Source organism: Micromys minutus (assembly GCF_963924665.1).
Source record: "Micromys minutus genome assembly, chromosome: 1".
Classification (NCBI taxonomy): Eukaryota; Metazoa; Chordata; class Mammalia; order Rodentia; family Muridae; genus Micromys; species Micromys minutus.
The window spans coordinates 122,737,877-122,763,440 of NC_137969.1; the positions used below are offsets into that span (position 1 = coordinate 122,737,877).

At 42.3% G+C, this 25,564-nt stretch overlaps 1 protein-coding gene across 2 annotated transcripts in view; it reads right to left on the reverse strand.

Moving 5' to 3' along the window:
• The window catches only part of APBB2 (amyloid beta precursor protein binding family B member 2), a 294,663-nt gene that overhangs the window by 121,906 nt on the left and 147,193 nt on the right, over positions 1-25,564 (reverse strand). For both annotated transcript variants that reach the window (XM_080916433.1, XM_080916432.1), the window contains exon 5: positions 15,596-16,411. In XM_080916433.1, the coding sequence (XP_080772559.1) occupies positions 15,596-16,411 (816 nt within the window). The remainder of the gene's footprint in view (positions 1-15,595; positions 16,412-25,564) is intronic.

Consider the following 25,564-nt stretch of genomic DNA (forward strand, 5'->3'; position numbering starts at 1 on the left):
TTCTGTGAAAAATATGAGTCATTTTATTCTATGTTGTTCTGAGAAACAAGTGAGGTAAGAGATGTGGACATATTTTTTGTCTGGTGGTGAGATTCACACCTAACTGTCACAAAAATGCCAAAACCATATCATGGCCACACACACAATGCCAACATCTGCAGAGCCAGACTTTATCCAAGATGTCACCCCATTTTGATACATACTATGCTAAGTTCTGATGAATTAAATCTTAATTCTTCCCAACAAACAATTCTTTCATTCTCAAATGTTGGGGACTTGTAAATGGTTGGCATACAGCTGACATTGTGGTAAAAAAATGTAAAATAAATAAGACCTTTTCTTCTGCCATTCCAAGACTCTCCCCCTTCTCCTCCCCACCCCAGACTTTTCACTAGTGAGGGGAAAAAGTTGATTTGTTGTTGAGGTACAGAAGAGAGAGGAAGTAGACTTCTACTTATCAATGAGCACAATTAACAGGCAGGTAATCATTACTATTTGACCTGGACTCTCAAAGGGGGCAGCCATCCCATAATGCCTTGCTTCCTTGGTACTTTTAGGGGCCCCTGGTAGAAAGCATGGCAAGGATGGCTCAGGGAGGGTATATGCCACCCCTTGTACCACAGCACATTGGAGTGGCCATGAAGGCCGTTTCCAGAACTGTGCTCTGAAGGCACAGTTCACTTTCTGGAAGTAAAACCCCCATCTCTGCATCTAAAAACAAATCTATACTTCCCCAAATTAAAGTCTCTCCAGCATCACTTAGCTCTTATAAAACAATGCTCAGATGAGCTTAGTGGAAATCAATAAAACACAAGAGTTTTTAATTTCCCTGAAGAAAACAGAAAGTAAACTTTTTCTCAGAGGCATCAGTTTTTCAAGCCAGTTATGCATTTACTTTTTTTGTTGCTTATTTTTTTTCCTCTATTACATTCCAATAAACAATTCATAGAGACTTACAGACTGTGATGGTTTGTATATGCTTGGCCCAGAGTGGCACTATTAAGAGGTGTGGCCTTGTTGGAGTAGGTGTGGCCTTGTTGGAGTAGGTGTGACCTTGTTGGAGTGGGTGTGGCCTTGTTCAATTAGGTGTGTCACTGTGGGTGTGGGCTATAATATCCTCCTCCAGGCTGCTTGGAAGCCAGTCTATAGCACTGCCTATACCATGCCTGTCTGGACACTGCCTTACTTCCACTTGAACCTGTAAGCCAGCCCCAATTAAATACAGTCCTTCTAAGTGTTGCCTTGGTCATGGTATCTGTTCAGAGCAGTAAAACCCTTACTAAGCATGTGCATTTTACAGACTATTACTCTACAACCTACTGAATTGTGCTCTCTTGCTATGCTGAGTTTAGATGGGTCATCACACCTAACATAACATAACAGAACAGAACAGAACAGAGACTACTATGGCTGATAAACTGGGAGATGACGTATCAGGAGTCCAATGCAGCAATCATTGAGGGTTCCAGAATCAAAGAAGGGAGGAAAGTAACAATCATTGGTCTCTGCCACAGGCTAGGCCTGCATTGCATATCCATCTGTAAGCACACACTTTATACATATTTTGGTTCTTTGGGTTTTATATACTATAAGCTAAACTGCAGAAATCATCTGAGAAAGGCAATATAGACTTGGAAACGGGGAATCCATCCTATGGAGACAGCTCGGTGGGTAAAGCAATTGTCATGCATCCCCAGAAAACACACACACACACACGCCACACACCAAAATAATAAACTTTTCAAATGAGAAAACTCAGGTTCAAAGATGTCTAATAACTTTCCAAAATCAAATCATCTAAGCAACAGATTTACAGATAAAATTATTCTTAAGCATACTTTTTGCCCATTTTATATGGTTGGAATGTGGCCAGAATAAGAAACACTTTTTTTTCTACCACAAGCCAGGAAATGCACAAGTATTTATCCAACTGTAAAAATGTTTCATAAAATACTTAGCCTGAAGTGTACATCTCTGCTTCCAGTTAAGTTATGTGGCAGCCTGAGAAAGGTGTTTGTTTTTTTGTGTGACAGTGCCAAGGAGCTTGAGCCATAACCACTGGCAGGAAGGATGGGTAGATGGGTGGTTGAATGGGTGGGTGGGGAGGAGAGAGGGAGAGCTCAGCATTTTCATACAGTACCATCTCAGCTCTTTCAGACTTAACAGCTGCAGGAAATTCATGGCGGAAAAGTTTCACCCAGATGGCATCCAGACCAAACATGCCTTCAGACAGGAAATGGGTAGTGGGTCCAAGAGTGCCCATATGCGCCAAGGAACACAAATTAAACCATGGCATATGTCACCTCAAGTGACTCCACCATTGTAGAAGTAGGTTTCTTACTGGTACACTTCACACTGTATGGCATGGCTTCCTCTCCTAGAAGCGAAGAATCTGGGACTTGGGCCATGAAGGCATAAAACGTGTTTATGAGAATAAATATTTGGAGAAAAAGAAAGCAAGAAACCCTTGGAAAGTGCCATGTTTGATTCCCCTCTCCCTTTACCCACTCTATATTTGACCTCTAAGCCCTACAAACGTATCTTTTCATCCACTAAGGACAGTCTACATTCAGTTTAACTCGCAGCCCTTGTCAAGTCAAATGGAATACTATAAGACTCTTGTTAGCTCCCTGCCTTCCTTGTCCCAGTACGTTATTCATTAATGATGGTATTTCTTCAATGCACTTCATCTTATAAGTGGTCCCCATGGGGCTGAGGATGTAGCTTAGGGCAAAGCCCTGGCCTAGCACACATTGGGGGTTTCATCCCTCATGTCATAAAGTCAAAGCACAGCAATGAAAGAAATGGGGTGGGCATCTTTTCTCACCAATGTTCACAAAAGTGAGTTCCCGTAAGCACTTGTCAATCTGGCTTCCATGTATCCCTTAACCATCTCCCTCATAATTAGGACCTGTAGAAGCCCCTCTGCAACCAGATTAATAGGAGCCTTGATTCTTAAAGACATAGCTGAAGTCCCGCAAAAGGAATTCAGGGAGCCACGAAAGCTATTCTACTAATACTAAGATTTTGTTTAGCTTTTCCATGCACTGACGTTCAAATGATGGCGCCCGAGAAGCAGTTATTTTGTGGTATCTCAGCACACAGCAAGACAGTGGCATAAACCACCCTACTAGCTACTGTGCCCCTGCTGTGCCGAACACTCCCAGTAAGAAAACCATCGAGGGAGCAGAAACACTTATTAAACTATCACTAAATCCCAATCATCAAGAGAATGTCTTGTTAATGATGGTGCACACGCAGAACCTGTGACTGAGGTGGGCCTTTTCAGAAAACAACTCTTATAGTGGACAGAACAGTGGACAGCCAAAATCTACACTGCTTAGAGGTGGTGACGACTGGTCATCACCACTGCATCCAGTGTACCTGTCATTAAGGAAGACAGCTATGTGCCGTCCATGATGAAATGCAAGCTTTCTGGACTTACAAACTTGTATTGTGATTGTGAGCGTGGCTTCCCAATGAGGACTTTCTGACAGAATGGTGGAAGAACAAATGTGTCGCTTTTACGTGGCAAAAAGAAACGTCAACAACTGGAGACCTTCATAACCCAATGCCAATATTCCAAATAACAAGCGAATCTCAAAACGATGTACGGATAGCCGCTAGAGATGGCTCAGTGGTTAAAAGCTGCTCTTGCAGAGGACGAAGGTTTGGTTCCTGGCACAGCTATGGAGGCTCACAATCATCTGAACTCCAGTTCCAGAAAGTTCTGGTGCCCTCTTCTGGTTTCTGTGAACAATGCGTGCTCATGAGGCACAGAGCATATATGCAGGCAAAACACTCATACACACAAAATCAAAACAACTGAGTCTTTAAAAATTATGTAGGGATAAACATCCATTCAAAATGGGTGACACACAAACAGATTTTTATATAACAGAGTACCAAAGAGTTTATCTGTTGGAAATTGGTTCTAATGCTTTGTCTTAATACAGCTCTCCAAAAGCTGGGTTTCCAGACCCGAGGGGCCCTGCCCCTTGGATTGGTAATAAAGAATTGCTGTACAGCCAGCCAATGACTGGGCAGGGAGATGGAGGCTGGACTTTTAGATTGTGTGGACAACGAACCAAGGGAGAGAGGGAAGAAAACAGAGGGAAGAAGACGAGAGAATAGACATAATAGGGGAGCAAAGAGAAGAAACTTAAAAGCTTACAGGTATGTGAGATTCCAGGAAGTGGCCCTAGGGGCTAGTCCCCTGATTGAGTCTGAGGTAGCAGAGATAAAATATAGATTTTAAAAGATATTAACTCCAGAGAGTATGTGCTAGCCTTTGGGAGGTTTAGTAGTGCCCAGTAATTAAGCTAATCAAGGCATATCAAAGTTAGCTGGCACGTGCTCCCCACCCCTGTGTATGTATGTGTGTGTGTGTGTGTGTGTGTGTGTGTGTGTGTGTGTCTGTCTGTCTGTCTGTCTGTCTGTCTGTCTGCCTGTCTGTTTTTCATTAGCAAATCCAGAGAGCTCTTGGGTGGGTGCAGCATGCAAGCAACCTGTGGTGGCCAAAGTGGTTTAATTAATTCACTGTTACACTTATCCTGAGGAATTAATAGTTTATAGTGTAACTAACCTATAAGGAACTATCTACTATGAAACTGTCATGCAATTTCAGTGTACAACATTATCTACAGTGACCTGAAAAATCTATCACAATATTCTTCTACCTAGGTACCAAACTGGGAAGAAGAATTTTCTTCGTATATTTCTACCACAATTATTTCTCATGCTGTACCGAGTGAGGAATCTGGGAAGGCAGCTCAGTGATCTAGCACATGCATAAGACGAGCAAACCCTTGCTTTGAACCAGTCCCAGGTTTTTTTTTTTTTTTTGTTTTTTTGTTTTTTTGTTTTTTTTTTTTTTGTTTTCTTTGATTCAACATGAATCCAATAAGTAATTATCTGGAACTTAGGATCCTTTTCTACTCTGTTTATTTAGTGATTGACCCAAATGTACTTGGTAACATTACTAATATTTTGAAGCGAGTGCATTATTTTTCCAGACTGTATTTTAAATACAGGCATATAGCAGGTACTCTCTATTCTAGGTACTAGAAACAAAGCAAGCAAGATCCTTACTGCTGCAGTTTACAGCCCTGTCTCACTGCTCACCGGAAGTTGTAAGGGTCAAAGTGAACCAGTAAGCCCTACTTGCCTAAGGACAGATAACTTCCTGGGATGCTGAGGGCTGTGATCTTGTGAGATAACAAGCCAGATGTCTTCATTTCCCTAAACAAGTTTGTCTGACCCAACTGCACCAGATATGCTTGATCACATGGAGGCGGGAGGTGTGTAGGCAGGAACTATGTCAAAGATGAATGTTTGTCCCTTTGAACCTGATGGGCAATACGGTGGCCTTATGGGTTTACCTCTATAAATCTATGAGAAATGTGAGTGGATGCCATTTTCCGGGAACCCTGAAATAGATTTGGGCAGTACTTAATTAAAACTTGCTTCAAATTTAACAAAGTACCAGTATGAACTGAGAACCCATTAAAAATACAATTTCAGGCTAGACAGGATCACACAAACCTTTAATCTCAGCACCCAGAAGGCAAAGGCAGGCAGATAGATCTTAGTACTATAGTTCAAGGACATTACGGTCTACATAGCACGATCAAGGCTAAAAAGTCATAACAAAACAAAACAATTCATCAGGATTTCACAGTAAACAAAGAAAGTCTTTTGTTGCTGCTGTTGTTAAGTTTTTGTAATTGCCTCAGGCCCCCGTCTAGACCTACTGAATCAGTATCTGTGTTTCAATAAGATCCACAGAGATTTTCCAGCACAGAAGGTTGAAAAGCAAAGGGTTTATGCATCTCCCTAACTAAATGCGAACATCTAAGAAGCTAACCAGTTGTCATGAAGTGGTCAGTATTTTTAGTATGAGATAACAGTTTACTCCTTGTACTAGTCATCCATTCATACAAGCACTCAGGATTAAAAACCAAACAACAGGACCGTGGATGTAACAGAGTAGCCGATCAACTGCCTGCCAAGGGCCACCCTCAGCCACAAAGTAACAACAGACTGTGGATGTAACATAGTAGCAGAGCACCTGTCTGCCAAGGGACACCCTGGCTTCAATCCTCAGCATTGTCAAAACTAAAACAATCAAAATACAAAAGGGACAAGAGGGAGTGTTTGGGGTGGAATATGATTAAATGGCATACATGACTATTGCATATAATGAACACAGGCTAATGAACTTAAATAAAACAGTCTAGACGCTGATGAAAATTTTCCATTTCATAGTGTAGTTACAGCGACAGCCAATATTTTCAGGAAATGCTTTCTATTTGAAAACTTTTATATATTAGATTCATTGTGTGTATAACTCTGTGCACACATATGCATGTGCGTATGTTCCAAGGTGCACATGTCAAACCAACCAGAGGACAACTTGTAGGAGTTGGCTCTCTTCTTGCACTACGTGAGTCCCTGAAGACTGAACATGGGTTGTCAGGCTTCTCACAACCCAGTGAAGATACTTTCTGTAGACTCAGAATTGTGCCTAGGGGCTGCAGGCAATCTTACAAGGTGGATTACTACTATGGTCATTTTCATTTCACAGCTAAGGAATATTCTTGGTGGCTGGATAAGGAGAAAGTGCCAGAACAACAATGAGGCACATCTGACCCTGAACCTTGGGAAGTGGCAGATGCCTTAGGAGAGTGCAGAAGATGAAAAAAGATTCTAAGGAAGCTCCCTGAAGGGAAGACTGTGCCTTCATCCTGAGTCCATGCAGAGCAATGGGCTCAGCTCAACGCCTGTTCTGAACCCTGTAGATATTCACCGTCTAAAACCACACGAACAGATCAAGGCCATCTTGTCATCCTTACTAAAAGCACCATGAAAATATTTGTTTATTCAGTCAAGCCAATTCAATGCTGTCCATTAAAGAGACAAGGAGGGGAAAATGCTTCTGATTTGTGATACATGGAGTCGATTCTATGATTTGGGACCTGGCTCGACAGTATACGGGACAGAAACAAACAGGCAACTGAGGCAGGAGGTTGATGAAGGGGTGAAAGCCACTCGGAAGTCCCAAGGTTGATGTAGCTCTTGGGAGGGAGGCAAGTGGGAACACCCTGTGTCTTTTCTATCTAGGAAGCTTGAAAACAATGGGTAAAAGTTCCCCCTAAAAAGAGCAAAGCCAAGTCGACCAAGACACGACCATTCCTATTCCCGTGAACTTACTACACCTCCAACCAGTCTGTTCCTCATGACTTCAAGCTGGGAATCATCTTGGGTTTTAATTCCTAAGAGTTCCACTTTGTTTTTTTTTAATGGTCACATTTTCTCCTAGAACATCCTGAGAAAGGTTTTATCAATAAATTGTCTTTATGTCTACTAGGGATTAAATGGCTTTTCACAGGTCAGGGATCTCATATAGTTTATATATAGTCATCTGTAAGAAAGACACTATCCTGCTAACCAATGACAGCAAAATCAATTTCCCCAAAGAACAACCTATAGGCGAGAGGACCAAGTACCCCAGGTGAACCAATTCAGTTCTATATGAAGTGTCCAGTTCTATATGAAGGACTTCCCAAGTAACACTGAAGGGAAAAAAATATCAACTAGCAATGGCCCCAAGAACACTAGGGGAAACTGTTCAGAAGGTTCCCATCCTGTCACCTTCAAGTCTAACTGATGAAAACCAAACAAAGAGAGAATAATGAATGCTTACACACAGGTGAGCTCAGCTCTCCTCTTAGGTACCCACCACCAGTCAGACTTCTCTTGTTCTCTTGCTGTGTGCCTCCGGATGCAAGCCATGTTACATTTTCTTTTTTCTTTTTTTCTCATGTAACATTTTCTAATGGTCAAACGATTTGACTGTTTGCCAGTCATTTTTGAACATAAAGCTTTGATTTCATCATTTTTTTTTCATTCAAAGGTTCTAATAGGAATGCACAATACATAAATTATACGGTTTGGGTTCTGGGGTGGAGCTCGTGTAGGGCTCACACTAAGCATGCACAAAGCCCAGGGTTCCACTCTTGAACAAACAAGCAAGCATGCGGAGAGGGGGAGTGAGAGTTAATTGGTAACTACCCATACAATAACCAGCACAGACTCACTGGGTGTATATTAACTGAGTCAGCCCCAAGGCATGGAATTTATGAGCCACCCACATTCTAGCTTTTCAAAAGCTAGTGTTTACCCTCCTCTAACCAGATCCACAGATGGAGAACTCTGAGAAGTCATCTGAAGATGTCTTTGGAAATTTCAACCATGTATTGCCTAATAATTCGTGTCACACTTTTACGATACAACCAGAAGGCCTGGGACTGGGGCTTAGATGCCTATGATCAAAAGAGGCAGTTCAATCTGAGAATGTCACCTCCAGGTCATTAGACTTACATGCAGCTGCAAGAACAAAGGCCAATGTTAGCCTGCCTCTTTCTAGTATAATATTCCGTGTGTGTGTGTGTGTGTGTGTGTGTGTGTGTGTGTGTTTGTGTGTGTGTAAGCTGAAGCAGAGGGCCCCAAGCTTAACAAATGTCATGATAATGCAAAGGGAGGGTCCCGATCCCAAAGAGGTTCTTGTCTGCCATTTATACTGTGGGCTGTGAAATTTCTGAATTTACAAGAAAAGCAAGTGGCCCGTGTTTTAATGTAAAATTTCTCAACGGAATCTGTCAATATTTTTTCTTTTAAAGATTTTAAAAAACATTTTATATGTATGACTGTTAATACACGTGTGTTTGGACACTACTTTTGTGGAACTGAGTTACAGATGGGTGTGGGTTGCCATGTGGGCGCCAGGAGCTAGACCCGGGTCCTGTTCAAGAGCAGCAAGTGTTCTCTACCACTGAGGAACCACTCCAGGTCCCAACTCAGTATTTTCTACAACACTGCGGACCAACACAGTTTGGTGCCGCCTTTCTTCCTAAAGTGTCCCAGGTACATCAGGAGTGCAGGAAAAGAGGCAGGAAACATACATACACAGGCACACAAACACACATTTTTAGCGGGTCTTACTGTGTGGTTATAGTTATGTAGACTAGGCTGGTCTGAAACTCTCGGAGATCTGCCTGCTTCTGACTCCTGGGTCCTGGAATTAATTAAAAGGGTGATGGCACCACATCTGCCTGAAACATTTTTTTCTTTAATGTAAAATTTTCAAAGGCTAAATTGGGCAGAATTTTCTTCCTGGACTTCAGGTGGGTGGCTGAGGTAAGATAAGAATACTTCATTCATTTTACCCCGGAGGTGATAAAAATCTAAGTCCGGAAAAACATAAAATCTATCCCAGCCTCCAGTGAGTCTCAACTATTTCAGTAACATCTGACTATTCACGACGACAAAACCAAAAACTATGCATGCAAATGAGTTCTTCTTTGTCCTGAGGTAGGTTTAGCTTTAGCTCCAGGCAAAAGGTGCCCAGTAATGGCTCCTGTCCTTGGCTCCTGCTGCTCTGACTACAGACCAATCAGGCCTGACAGGAAGGCTGTGATAGATGAAGGTACTGATTCCAAACTCATTCTCCCCAGCGCCTCCAGTGTGAGTAAGAATCTTGCCCAAGTGCTCTCAACAATTCTGTTATACCTGCTGTGCTCACGTGACCCATGGATGTGTGTGTGTGTGTGTGTGTGTGTGTGTGTGTGTGTGTGTGTGTGTGTGTGGTAAACTTTAGAGAGTACATACAACTATCATGAGCCAGCCACATCCATCCAACCAGCAAATAAGTATTACCTAAGAGCCTCTTAGAATGTAAGAGGCACCTTGGGAAAGCCTCATGGAGGCCTGTCTTTTGATTTTATGGAGTTTGAGTCTGGGCAGCAAAGAGATGGGAAGAACGTGGTAACACAACTTGGAGATTCCGGAGGTTGGGATACAGCGACTGGATTTCTTTAATGTCTCCCAGAGACTTTTCACAGCCTTTGAGTCAAATCTTAATTGCCTATAGGCATGGACATACCCACTAAAACATAATTTCCGTTTGCCAGATTCGCTGGATGACTACCAAGTGTCCCGTGAGCAGGATTAAAGTCAGAGGTATCTAGCTTGTGCATACATTCTACATGCCTAAATCCCAAGACTATGGGGCAATGGAAGTTCTGAACGATGTGTCCTAAGAGCTGGCTTCAAAGGCCAGCACTGTGACTCATGTGTACACGAATAGGACTGGACCCACTTTACTGATAACCTTAGTCATTCTGCTATGATGTAGTAGAAGGCAGTGTGATCCATTAAGTTATAAAATAGATACACAATACCAGGGTCAGATATCAATTAAAAACATGACATCGAATGGCCCATTCAACACACTAGGGTTATTTGGGGATATGCAGATGCTCTCTATTTTTATTTGATTTATGATAACTTATTTACCAAGCTCACCTGTATTTCAGGTACTGACAATACACAGACCAAGATGTACCAATGTCTTTCAGGTTTATAAAGTCTTAACTAAGATCAGCTTGCTATACAAGAAATTCACAGTTTAAAAGTAAACTCTCGGAGGCTAAGGCCCAGTATTTAAGAGCTAATGGTTAATGTTGCTCTTGCTGAGGAAAGCAGTTCAGTTCCTAGCACTCATGTCAGTGTGTGCCTATACCTACACAGACACACATACACATAAAGTAATAATAATGCATTTTCTTAAAAAGGAGAGGTGTGTGTGTGTGTGTGTGTGTGTGTGTGTAGGCAGCCTGGCTTTGTGCACCTTAGCAGTGGGTTTAAACAGCTATTGTGTGTGTTCCCTCAGACTGCAATTATAGTTTAGTCATACTGACAGCTGCTTAGCTTGTGCAAGGTTTTGTTGTGGGGTGGGGGTTGGGGGGTACGTGGGACAGTAATAGATATCCATACTCTCCCAAATCTGTGAGGCTCATAAGCATCTTAAGTTACAACTTCGTGTCCCGGAAGAGTCTAAATGAGGCACCTAACAGAATGTCAGGCAATTGACAGAGACTATACAGGGTCTGAGCAGTGTGTTTATCTGACTCCTCCTATCTACCTGGTATCACCGAGGGAAACAGACCCATGACAGAATTCTAACCAGATCCAAAGCCCTCATTTTAAAAGACCCAAACAATGCAATCCTGTGTTCCAGAACCAGGGTCAAGGCACACTAACTTTTCCAAAGCCCTGCAAAAGTCCGGTAATGTCAGGAGGCTTTTCCTTCTGAAAACAGCCTCTTGTTTCCCCAAAGGACAAACGACGAAGAAGGAGAAGGCAGCAACATGATTGATCAAGCAAAAATGTCACGGTAAAGCTAGAGGGGACAATTTGGAAAGCAAGGAAAACACGGACTGTCCAGTCTCAGGGCTGGGCAGTGCGTTTTATTTTATAAACAGCACTCAAACTTGGAAAGAATGCCCTAAGGTACATACGAGGCTCTTTTATTTTACCTAGGCTCCCCAAAACACTGCTCAAGATCCAAAGTGGTGACTTAGCCATCAGACACACCCTACTGTGATGCCTGTGTACCTAACACAAACCAAACCAATATGTCAGTGCACACGTTTTACACACATCTAGTGTACTGAATGCTAATGTCTTAAGAATATTCACTAACGCTTTTTGTTTTCTTTCAACAAGAAGTATTGATATTGACCATTATTATCGTGAGTAAACAGGCCATAAATAAAACATATAACTGGCTTTACAAGAGAACCATGTGATTCTTCATTTACACTTGTGATTTTTCTTAAACACTGACAGAATCGATTCATCGAACGTGAGGTCCAAACCTCTGATGATGCTGAAGAGTCACTTGCTTTGTCTCACTGTTTCAGGTTCACATCTAGAAACTCTCACAGAAAAGACAGAAAAGTGTCTATTTCAGGAGAAGCCTACAAACTGGCTCTAAGTAGCTTGAAGACGGTGCCCCACATTATTAATAGCACTAGATTGAGACATTAGAGCCAGTCCAGGAAAGTGGGGTCCAGGATTCCAAAGTGCCCGTTTTGAAGAAAACCACAAGCTTGGTTTATAGTTCTTTTTTTAAAGATGTATGTATGTATGTATGTATGTATGTATGTATGTATGTATGTATGTATGTATGTATGTATATAAGTACATTGTTGCTGTATTCAGACACACAAGAAAAGGGCATCGGATCCCATTACAGAAGGTTGTGAGTCACCATGTTGTTGCTGGGAATTGAACTTAGGACCTCTGGAAGAACAGCCAGTGTTCTTAACCACTGAATCTCTCCAGCCTGATTTATAGTTCTTAAAAAAGTTATTTATTTACCTTTTAAAAATGTGTATGGGTGTTTTGCTTACACCTACCTCTACATGCATGCAGTGTCCACAGAGGCCAGCCAGAAAAGGGCACGGGGTCACTTGCCAGCTGTATTACAGACAGCCGTGAATGTTTATGTAGGTGCTGGGGACTGAACCAGGGTCTTCTGGAAGAACAGGGTTCTAATTGCTGAGTCAGCTCTCCAGCCTCGGCTTATAGTACTTTCTTCATTGTGTGTTTGACATAATCTTGAACAACAGCTTACACGTTCTTCTGAATCCCTCTGATGTAAAATGTCTACCGTAAGTAACTCAAGAGCCCCTAGACAGTGGTGAAGTCAGTACACCTAGTGTTAGAATCCTCCCCAAGTCTTGCTGTACTGAGGGCCTCTGAAACTGTGAGACTGAAACCAAGCACACCTTCTCGCCAGGTCAGAAACCACCAGTCTACCCACACTGCAGGCTAAGTACTGAGTTGAGCCTAAAATGGAAGAGGACAAGGGGTGAATGTGCAGGCTTCAGAGCACAGAAGCCCCACCACGTCCTCTTTCAAAGAAATAAAAGATGCATTTCAGGAGTCACAGATAGGTGGGTATGATAGTACACTGGGGTGAGGGGTAGGCAGATTCCTGGAACCCACAGGACAGCCAATCAAGCCAATGTGCTGACAAGGTTCAGCAAGAGACCCTGTTTCTAAGTAAGTAAGTAAGTAAGTAAGTAAATAAGCAAGCAAGCAAGCAAGCAAGTGGCAGAAGCCAGCAAATGGCTCAGCAAGTAAAGGTGCATACTCCTGAGCTTGAGGATCCGAGTTCAATACCCGGACCCAGTGGCAGGAGAGAACTGACTCTTACAAGCTGCCCTCTCGTCTCCAGATATGCCCTGTTGCATGCAACGTGAACACACACACTCATGTATACACATGAACAATAAATAAATAAACTATTGAATGTACAATTTTTTCTTAAGCATTTCAGAGCAGTAGAAGACAGCTGGCATTTTTGTGTACAACACACAGGTGTGCCCACATGCATGCATGTTCCCCAACACAAATCCACATCAAAAAAAATTATAGTTACAATTTAAAACTCTTTAACTTGGCTGTTGGAAATAACATTATTGCAAAAACTTATGTGCAAAAAAAAAACAAAAACAAAAACAAAAACAAAAACAAAAACCCAAACAAAAACACCAAACAAACAACTACAACAAAACCAGAGGAAAAAGTCACTAGAATAGAAAAATGGGCTGAATCCCAAACTACCCACTTCTTTCCTTACTTTTTGCTATGCTGAGGATCAAACCCAGAGTCTTAAGTATGATAAGCAAGTGACCTAATACCGTAAGTGACAAGCTACCACTTCAGATCACATATAAGACACATTCTCTAAAAAGCTAAGCATCGACATTCTAATCCAAAAATATTTTTAACTTCCTGCATGGAATTTTTTTAAAAACAAAATTTTAAGAACAGAACAACAAACCTTTGTCACAACGACCCAGCTTTAACAGTTAGTAGTTTGTGTGTTTCTATGGAAATTTTAAAATTGCCATCATAGTGCCCACCCCACCTTACCTCATGTATTACTTCTACACAGTTATCTCTTGGTGCCTGCAGGGACACTGGTTTCAAGACCCCCAAGGGCACCAAGACTGGAGGCTGCATGGAACAATGTGACGTACGTGTTCGTAAATTATTATTCTACTAGTTTAGGAAGCTATGACCAGACGAATCCAAGCATGTGCAGTAAAGCTGTAATTTTACCTGAGATATTTCTAATCCACAGCTGGTTGAATCCACAGCTGCGGAATTAATAGCTACACAAGGTCATCTGCATCATGTAGGTTATGTCATTACGTACACTGTTTATATTTCTAAGAGGTAAGAGTTCTAAAAATAGTATCCCTAAATTTTTCTAAAATTATTGTAAATGTAGCCACATGCCTAACATGTTGTCTAGAGGGAATATCCTCCCTAAGAGGCGATCATCACTAAGGAAAAGGAGCTAGAGTAGGGGACAGTCTTCAACTCTTCACTTGCTACTTTCTAGTTCATTTATATCAAACTGCAGCAGACACAATGCCCCTACAGGAGAAGCAGAAAGGCTCTGACAGCCACAGAAAGGTCTTGAGTTTGGTTGGATGTTCAAGGACCAGTTTGAATAGATTCAACCACTAGCAGGTGCCAATGTCCATCAGGTACTGGACAGAAATCCTCCAAATGGGTATAAAGTCACAGAGCATTATGGGCACAATGACATCACTACACACGATTACGACTCTGACTATGTGCAGGGCCAGACAATGAATGGATGGACTCACTTGCTCAGCCTCCCTGCTGCCAGAGCCAGTCCCAGCAGGCTGATGAAATCTAAAACAGGTTTTCAGGCATGTCAAACCACTCCTTTTTCCTTCCTCTATTGAACAAGTCAATTAATTCTCTCTTCTTTTTAAAATTCACTTCTTGTGCCTTCTCTACCTAACCTATTGGAAAATATCATTTTGCTCCCTGGTGTGCCATCTGGTCTACCTCACTCTGTGAGCTGGGAAGGCAGATGCTGGGCCACATGTGTGGGTGTTATTTACACTGAATTCATTCAGCACAAAGGGCTCTAGAGCTTAAAGTGTTCTGACTGGTTGAGTGCTAACTTTGAGAAAATGTGGTGGAAGAGAGGCTGAGTTTCAGGACTCTCTTCAATGCTGCCACCCATCCTGACAAACAGCTACAGACACAGACAGAAGTACTGACAGCAAAATCACTGAAACGACTAAAAATCATGAGCACCTAAATACATTTGAGAGCATCACTTTTCGCTTCCAAATATTGCTTGAGCAGGCTAATAAAATATTCCCCAGTAAAGGTAAAACTAAAAAAAAAAAAAAAAAAGCCTTTAAAACCTGACTTTTAATGTTCTGAACTTTTAAAGTTTTCATCGGCTTGAACATAAGAAAGTCCCAAGAATTTCAAAATAGTTGGTTCTTTTAGTTAAATTACAGCCTGCCCTTGGCAGCTATTCTTTTTTTTTTTTCTTTCATCATTGCATTTAACAAAACTTGATGCTTCTAGTTAGAACACCCAAAACCAATTCTCCCAAGCACTAGCAAAATGTCTATATCACAGATGACAATTTGCCATACTTAACAACTAATGGCTATTTCTTTTATGAAAATGTGTACCAGAACAACTTGCGGAAGTCCCAAACTGAAGCAAACCCACTGTATGCTTGAGAAGCCTAATGATAGTCTCCATACCCTGCCTGATTTCACTCATGTGTTCCTCTAGCTGGAGGTAACTATTTTCAGCCGGAGGAGATGTACTTCACTGTCAGCTAAAAACGCCAACGGAAAAGTACCAGGTAGGGTTGTCCTGTTCCCAGGGGTACCTGTTTCATCTGGGGAGCTGGGGGAGGCACTGTCTTGGGACAGCGTCGTCCAGCTGGATTCTTCGTCACTTGGTGCCAGGTTCTGGATCCGATGGAGCGCACAGTCGGTTTTGGCTCCTGTTTTAGGGTGGTCTTTCTTAGTCTCTGGGCTGGACGATACTGTGGCTACCTGGCCATCCTCTGGGCTGGACTGGGGTTTGTTTGGTTTCTGTGGCAGCAAGTCACCATTCCCAATGACTACTGGGGCCTGGCCTGGGCCTGGCTGGGCTTTCTCCTCTGCAACCCCTTGGCAGGGGCCCAGGTTCTGCCCTAGCTCTCTGGCAGAGGTTTCCAGGTCTGCATAGTAATTGAGAAAGCTTTTAGTTCTCCTGGGCTGGGAGGGTAAAATCTCACAGCCTGAGGACTCCTGTGGGTGGAGATCTTTAACCTCTAGCTTCTCAGAAGTTAAGTCGATGACCGCTGCAGGGCTGAGGTTCTTGTTGGGGTCCTGCTGCCCCTGTTCTGCTGCTTTGCGTAGCTGGTTCTCCCCATTTTTAACCAGCTTGATATTGGCAGAGCCGTTTCCCAGCAGAGGCTGTACGGCTGGATCCGAGAGGCCCATGGCTGCCTGAATATTAGTCAGTGCATATTTTTTCCTGCATTTGGGGGGCGTGCTGTTCTTGGCATCTGAGTGTTTGATCTCTGCATTCAATAGTTCATTGTGGGAGGAACGGAGATTAAGGGTATTCGGTGGTGTGGCCGGGCTGTTCCGATTTGTAACGTCTGTGGTTCCGCTGCTGGCCATAAACACTGCCAAGGTGCTAACACCCGAGTCAGCTGCGGGGGACAAAAAGAAAACTGGTCGTCAGGCACAGGTCATGAACAAACACCTTAGTGCACAGTGTATACAGTGTGAGTGATCACTTCTAACAAAAGACTGAGAACAAATGCTATGCTAATGTGACTTTTCTAGAAATGACCCATCTCATTCCATAACTTATTCATGTGTTGAACAGAAGCAAAGAAAGGCTTTATTTTGGAAACTTAAAAGCTAATTTACATAGAAGTTAAGAAGTTGTGCAGTCTACATGTTACTCAGCATAAAGAATGTTTTTTCACATTTGTGTTTGGGCATTTTCATCTGGTCAGCTGTCTTTAATCTCCACAGTTCTGAACCCTATTCTCTTTCCAAACAGCAACCTCATATCTTTAGTTTTAAACCTGTAATTCCTTTTGGCAACATCATCAACAACAACAAAATTGTTCCGACATTTTTTATGAGCTTCAGTATTCTTCATTAGTCCAAAATTGTTTAATGATGTCTCATGTGTTCGAGATAATTTCCCCCTAGTTACATTTTGAGATTGTAGTCTTAAAAGCTAGAAAGCCAAGCCTCCATTAGAATGTGCTAACATCTTTGTGAACATCTTTGATTTGGGCATGGTGCTACTATTTGAAGAATTAAAAAAAAAACAAAACAAAACTTTGAATGAATAGCTTCATTTCTCAAGAATACAAACAAGTACACATATGCATTCGCACAAACAAAACTATTACTAGAGATGCAGCCCTGGGCTATAGGCAACACGTTAAAGCCCCCAAGGAGTCTGAATATATTCTTCTGAATTCAAATAAACACGGGCTTGGCTGTTTGCAGTCACTGTGTGCCCTTCCAACAAATGCCGAGGAAATGGACTGACAGGTGCACTGATCCCAAACTCTCTTTGTACCACTGAGATTTATCTCATATGTCTCTTTCGAGTTAGAAAAAAGGGTTCTCAGGCTGTTGTCTGCGAGCAATGGCTTCCTTCTTATCTGGTTCGCGGCCATCCAGACCTGTGTGATCTCCACAGCAGTAGCAGAGGGACCGAGCACAGCTTCTTCCATTCTTGAAATTGTATTCTGGCCACTCCCTCCCCCTGTCCTGGGCAAACAAGGATCCTCAAAGAGGAATGGGCAAGAATATCCTCATGGTGGGGAGCTGAGAGGTACCTCTGTATCTTCAAAGTGCACAGGGTTGGCCATTTTAGAAAGAGCCATCACAGCCTCTAGAAGGACCCAGTCACTGCTGGCATCCCCTAGTAACAGATACTCATGTGGCCAGTGAGACAGTTAAGGGCTGCAATGCCCTTTGGATCCTTCCCTTTAAGGCTATTACTTATAAAATCACTGCTTACTTGGGTGGCATTCCGATCCTGAGCTCTGGTGTCTTGTTTTAAAGTAATAAAAATTATAGTGCTTTTTTCTGTTTTAAACAATATTCTGTTGATAAGTTTTTACTTTTTTTTTTTTTTTTTTAATAACAGGTTATGGACCTACATAAAGTTTTCCTCAAGATGTATCTATGGCAAAGAGAGTGACTTTTATACCTTGCGTATTTACAGGAACATACAAGAAAGTGAAAGTTAGGTAGTTTCCCAGAGGCATGGCAGAAGTTTCCACGAGGCTGTTTTATGTTAGATATTGCATACTAATAATGCTATTAGGAAAACATTCTAGTCTACTTTCACTCACAACCAAAAATGTTTATAGATAGAAGACGGACAGCTTCAGGTCTCCTTGCTGAAATGTCAGTATTCAGAAGTTGGAAGGCATGTCTGAGAATATGCCTTCTCTCCCAACTCCTCAACTGATTGCCTACCCCAACCCACTCACAGGCAAAACAGAAGGGTTGGCCTTAGAACTAAGCATACAGGCTAGTCCCTAGAAGTTGGGGGATTGCTCTTGGGAGTTAGTGCATCAGCTAGGACAGATCATAAAATAGCTTAAGGTTACCAATATTCTGGAAAGCGTGAAATTATGGGAAAGAGGTTCCCAAGGTGAGAGGTGATGAAGCTAAGGGTACAGATCCCAAGGTTAGTGGGGTGGACAGTAACAATCCGCCCAGGCTTCTTGCACACTGAGTCTAGGATGAATTACTTCTCTGAAAACTGGGATCGACATTCCTGGTTGATAGAGAATTCTGATGACCACCAGCAGGGAGCCCAGCATAGCACCTGACAGTTCACCTGCACTCCCTCAATTCTGGGTCTTAAAAGTGCAAGTGGTAGAAATTCTTACTGCAGATGTGTGGGGTGTGAGCAGGTAAGGAAGGGACTAAGAAGCCGGGTCTACAAGGGCTTCATTATAGGTAGGCATCCAGAAAATTCCAAAGGGTGCTACAACAAGGCAGTCAGACAGCCAAGAGAGGACAGAAAGACTGAGAAATGTCACTTAAAATCTGGCTGCCTTCTAGTTCTCACCGCGTTATCCCTCTTGACCAGGCCTGAGGAGGGAAGTGTTAATCAGCCCCTGGACTGAGGGGCAAGACCAAGTTGAATCCAGTGACCCAAGCTATACGCTGACTCCCACCTTATCAGCTCCAGATGAATGACACAAGTGGGCAGAAAGTGACTTGTGAGACATGTCACAAAGAACTGAGCGGGAAAAGATACCAATGTGAAGATGGATGGGGTCCCGGAAGCAATGGGACTCTTGGTTGTGTTTCACTGTTTAGTGGCTGTAAGAGCAGAAGTCAGTGGAGAGGAAGGACTGGCAAGACAGTACAGAATTCACTAAGAAGTCCAGTCCAGGTGGTAAGAGAAGAGATGGGTACAGTGGGTCTTCCCTAGCAAGGGTGCATGAATAAGGAGGGAGGGGAGAAGGAGATACACACACAGGGAAATGACCTCTGGGATCCAGGGTGGGACAAAGTCACAGAGGGTAAAGAACTGGGTGAAGACAAGGTCACAGGATTAGAAGTACAAGGAACAAAGGGACAAAGAAGTGTTAAAATAACGCCAGTGATGTGGACGCCTTTTGGCCAGAACCAGGACTGCGAGGGTGCAGTGTTCTGTGGATGGTTTTTAGGCAGAGCCAAGGCTCAGGAGCACTGGAGTCAAAAGGCAAAAGGTCTGAAAGAATGGACTGTCCACACCTGACACATCGTTCTTGACTGAACATGTTCTTGGCATCCTTCCCCGTCAGCAAACTCCACTCTTCCGTGGGTCATGGTAGACACTACCTCTTTGTAAGACCTCTCCCCGCTTCAGACAGACTCCGGGGCTCCCCGGCCTCTACTTCTTGTTGTCTTTATGAAAACATTTCTCGTCCACTTTAGTAAGTTTGGAAAAAAAATGAATACTCTGTCTATGGAAATGAAGGGCTGGCATGTCCTCTCTTGAACTCGAATAATAGCTTCTTTCGATTTCCCTTGTAATGTGTAGGACTCTTTAGCTTGTTGTTTTCAATGCTTGAAGCCATGCTCAGACTACCATCAACAGCTTGTGACTTTAACCAACTCCACGTTAGTATGTATTTCTTATATGTCCAGGAAGGGTCTTACAGAACCCAGAATGGCCACACAGCTGTTCTGAAGTCAGGGAGAACCTTGAACTGTGAGCCATCCACCTCTACCCAAATGATGGGACAAGAGTTTACCATCACTCCCTGCTCTTCCTGCCCCCCTTTATATTACCAGAATGTCTTTCTTATGAAGGCTGGCACGCTGGTGAATTATTTTCTCACTCATTAAGTATTTATCAAGCATCTACTATTGAGCAGACTCTTCCAGCTCTAGAAAGCAACAGTAAACGGGATAAACATAGCTGGTGAGGGGTGAACACTAAATGCCAGAGGCCACGAGGGCTGGCCTTCCGCTCTGTGAGGCGTTTTGTTGGGATGTGTGATGAGCTAGTGTACTCACCAGGACACTCTAATCACACTGTTAAGTTAGGTGTTAAGACTGTGACTGACAATTAACATTATTGTCACTTTAACAGAGTCTAAACTCAGCTAGGAGACAGAGCTCTGTTCAGATCTGTAAGGCTTTCAAGGTTGTGTAGATAGGGAGACCTACACTAAATATGGTGGTTACATTCAAGCACCGTTCCAGGGCCTGGGGCCTTGGACTGCAGAGAGAGGAACTGAAGTGAGCATCAGTTTCCATGTCTCTCCATTTCCTGGTAGCGAGGGACTGGAAGCTTCAAATACCCGCTGCCCTCAGACTGAGCCAGAAGAAACCCTTCATTCCCTGCCTTGTTTTAGGTATTTTATCACAACCAGAGAAAAGTGAGTAACACAAAGGCCCAACATTAATTCAACGGGATCAATTTCTATTTCAGAGATATGAGCGAGTTCAGATTTAAGAGGATGACAAAAACAGGTGTCAGATCCTCCTGCATCTCTGAGAAATAACTGTTGCCTTTCACACACACGTCTTCCTCCCTTTTCTGTTAATAGTCTCACTCTTTCTGGGGAGAAGAGAGCCTCCCCGGGACCATTCCCTCTCATCCATTTAACCTTTCCCCCACTACTCTGCCTCAGACATGCTGTCACAGTGTACAAAACCATCAGTCTCACAAATAAGAAGGCAGAGACGCAGGACGGACAGAAGACGACGCTCGGATCCCTGCCACAGACTGAGCCTAAGTCTGGTAACCCTGGGTTTCTCAGGCCGGCACGCTGGTCTCTCTCATTATCTTGCTTAAGTCTTGAACTTTCTTTGGCAACTACAACAGCTTCAGCTAAAAGCAAATGTATCTTTTGTATAAAGCCTACCAAGACTAAGGAGATCAGAGCATTTTTAATCCCGTAAAGCGGCCTCCTCCACCCAGTGACAAGAGCCCCAGCGCAGGAAGAGCCATATAGGTCCTCTTCTAACTCAGGGGTCTAACCGGGGTGGGTACCACAGTGAGAAGTGGCTGCCTATAATTCTTTCTTTGTGGAGACCTCTAGTCTCCATCTAAGATAACAAGCTTTCTTCTGTGACAGACTGCTCTTTCTCTCCCCTGTGACATGGGCTGGGGGCTAACACATACACCACAGAGTACAAAGTGGGCCCCAACAATGGACTTCATTTTCTTTTCTTTTCTGCCACAAGATTTTATCCTCACTAATGAATTAAGAGTGAAACTTTCTACCCCGAGGAACATTTCCTTTCGAACTATACCTCACAGCATAAAGGAAATGAAATGAAATCAGGTTTCCTACCTCTTCTTCCTTTTAGGGAGGAGAGGCGTAATCAAGTGGTTTCCTGGTATTATTACAGAACCAAACCTCAGTGTGCCGGAGGGGTGGGTGGGGAGAGGGCGTCTGGGAACAGAAGCCAAAGTTAGGAGAAGGCACGTTAGGCCACGGGCTCAGAGAGCAGGCAGGGTTAGTTAGTTCTGAGCTGGGAAAATCACAGACTGACTACCTGGGTCCATAAGAAAGTTGATCCAGCTCCTACACCTTACCTACCTGAGAGTTTCCTGTGCCCTTTGCACCCAAACTGCCCAAGGGCTAGCTCTGTTCAACAATGCAAGGGAATTTAAGAGATTGGAGATATGGGGAAAGAGATGAAGAAACAGAGGCCTTAATTAGCACAGGTTAGTCATCAACAAGTAATACATTCTATACAAGATGTTCAGCACAGTTGATGTACTTCTATTTGTCAGTTATGGCAATGAATATGACATTCTTTTTAAAGTTCAACATGATTTGGACAGTTGGGGAGGGAATTATTGCACAGACTTGTGGTGTTTAAAGTGGGTAAAGGGTCTTATCAAAACATGATATTTGAGATGAACATACAAGTTTAGAGAAAGGACAGCTGAATTAGATTGAGGGATGGGCAGGAGGCCACCGGTGACTATGAAGAAAAAAAAAATCACACCACGAAGATGTGCTAAGTGGCTACTTGGGAAATGCAATGAGGAATAGGTGCATCTCGGTGAGAATTAGAAAAATCATACAGATGTGATCCGTTTCTTTTTCTTCAGTTCAAGACTACATCCAGGCTTTGGAAAAGCCTCTGTGTCTTTTAGAGATGAATGTTTTATTAACGATACTCTAGACTCCCACAGTCATGTCTGATGAACACTGTCAATACAGGAGCATACATAGGAGCACCGATGGGTGGTGTAGACAGAGAAAGAGGCCATGCTGGAAAGGAACACCACACGCTTTCTTGAGCAACCAATCCGCTGGCTCTTAAGCCAATTGTAAACAGAAATAACATTAAGAAAAAGCAGACAGGGAAATCTATGAAGCAGGAAAACCCTTTTATTTTGTTGTACGCTGAGACCTGCTCAGAGGACATTTCCGAGCTCAGCCTGCAAGGACAAACAGAAATTTTTTAGACAGATGATGGCATAAAAATCTACAAGGTCTGTTTTGAAAAGCTTGCTTGTGATCACAGCTCCCTGGAGTTAGAAGATGGGTGGTTGAAGGCAGACCTCATTACAGATGGATCCCAGACTGGTCAACCCTCACCAGTTGCCATGTGAATTTTTGGGTGTGGTAGTGTATGAAGCTTAGAACAAGATACACCATGGAAATAAGATGCTTGATTTTTTTGTAAATTTTGGTACCTGCTATATCAACACCTAATGGTATTAGTTTTCTTTTTTTTTTCCCCTACAATTTTACTTTTTAAAAAAATGAAACCGGAGATACATGTACATATTATTAAAAGCATTTTAGCGTTAATTTATATAAATATATTTTTGTCAGTACTTGATTTTTTTACAGGTTTGATAGGATGCATTGAAATCTTTACTATTTACAAAGATCATAAAGTATATATAAAACAAAACAAAACATGGAAATAGTAAAAGTTTTCTTTGGTGTGTAAAGATTAAACATAATGATTTTTAACAATAAAAAATTGTCACAAGGCTATCTTCTTAGCTCTTGGGTTATTAATGATTTATGGTCTAGGTGAACCCCACTCTGAGAGGGTGCTATACACTTATTATTTTCTCAGAAGAACTGAGGCTTCCACTTTTTGGCCTTTTTTTGTTTTGTTTTGTTTTGAGCTTTTTATGGTCTGTGAGTTGTTTCTTGGGAATTCCGAGCTTTCTGAGGCTAGTATCCAATTATCAGTGACTGTATATTATGTCTGTTTTTCTGTGACTGGGTTACCTCACTCAGGATGATATTCTTCAGATGCATCCATTTTCCTAGGCATTTCATAAAGTCATTGTTTCTAATAGCTGAGTAGTACTCCACTGTGTAAATATACCAAAATTTCTGGATCCATTTATCTACTGAAGGGTATCCGGGTTGTTTCCAGCTTCTGATTATTATAACTAAGGCTGCTATGAACATGGCAGAGCACGTGTCCTGATTGTATGTTGGAGCATCTCTGGGGTATATACCCAGAAGTGGAATAACTGGGTATTCAGGTAGGACTATGTCCAGTTTTCTGAGGAACCGCCAGACTGATTTCCAGAGTGATTGTACCAGTTTATAACTCCACCAACAGTGAAGGAGTGTTCCTCTTTCTCCACATCCTCGCCAGCATCTATTGTCATCTGAGTTTTGGATCTTAGCTATTCTGACTGGTGTGAGATGGAATCTCAGGGTTGTTTTGATTTGCATTTCCCTGATGACTAGGGATGTCAAGCACTTCCTTAGATGCTTCTCAGCCATTCGATATTCCTCAATTGACAATTCTTTGTTTAGCTCTATACCCCATTTTTTAATAGGATTGTTTGATTCTCTGGAGTCTAAATTCTTGAGTTCTTTGTATATATTGAATATTAGACCACTATCAGATGTGGGATTGGTAAAGATCTTTTCCCACTCTGTTGGCTGTCGTTTTGTTTTCTTGACAGTGTCCTTAGCCTTACAGAAACTTTGCAATCACATTAAGTCCTATTTATCAATTCTTGATCTTAGAGCACACACCATTGGTGGTCTGTTCAGGAAATTTTCCCCTGTGCCTATGAGTTCTAAGGTTTTCCCTACTTTCTCTTCTAATAGTTTCAGTGTACCTGGTTATATGTGGAGATTTTTGATCCACTTGCACTTGAGCCTTGTACAGGGAGATAAGAAAGGATCTATTTTTATTCTTCTGCATGCTGACTGCCAGTTGAGCTAACACCATTTTGGTGATACCCGCAGAAGGTTTCTTGTTGTTGAGAATAGATTTTGCTATTCTAGGATTTTTGTTATTCCAGATGATTTGGCAAATTGCTCTTTCCAACTCTATGAAGAATTGAATTGGAATTTTGATCGGGATTGCATTGAATCTGTAGATTGCTTTTGGTAAGATGGACATTTTTACTATGTTGATCCTTTCAATCCATGTGCATGGGAGATCTTTCCATCTTCTGAGATCTTATTCAATTTCCTTCTTTAGAGATTTGAAGTTCTTGTCATACAGGTCCTTCACTTGCTTAGTTAGAGTCACAACAAGGTATTTCATATCATTTGTGACTATTGTTAAAAGTATCTTTCCCCTAATTTCCTTCTCAGTGTGTTTGTCTTTTGCATAGAGGAAGGCTACTTATTTCTTTGAGTTAATTTTATATCCAGTCACAAAAATCCTATAATATCCAAATCTATTCTCAACAAGGAAACATCTGCGGGAATCACCATCCCTGACCTCAAGCTATATTACAAGGCAATTTTGTTAAAAACCACATGGTACTGGTGCAGAGATAGGCACATGGATCAATGGAATAGAATAGAAGATCCAGAAATGAGCCCTCACATATATGGTCACTTGATTTTTGACAAAGGAGCTGTAAACATTCAATGGAAAAAGGACAGCCTCTTCAACAAATGGTGTTGGTCCAACTGGCACTCAGCATGCAGAAGAATGAAAATAGATCCTTTCTTATCTCCCTGTACAAAGCTCAAGTGCAAGTGGATCAAAAATCTCCACTTATAACCAGGTACACTGAAACTATTAGAAGAGAAAGTAGGGAAAACCCTAGAACTCATAGGCACAGGGGAAAATTTCCTGAACAGAACACCAATGGCTTGTGCTCTAAGGTCAAATATTGACAAATGGAACTTAATGAGATTACAAAGTTACTGTAAGGCTAAGGACACTGTCAAGAAAACAAAACGGCAGCCAACAGATTGGGAAAAGATCTTTACCAATCCCACATCTGATAGTGGTCTATCAAACAATCCTATTTAAAAAATGGGGTACAGAGCTAAACAAAGAATTGTCAATTGAGGAATATCGAATGGCTGAGAAGCATCTAAGGAAGTGCTTGACATCCCTAGTCATCA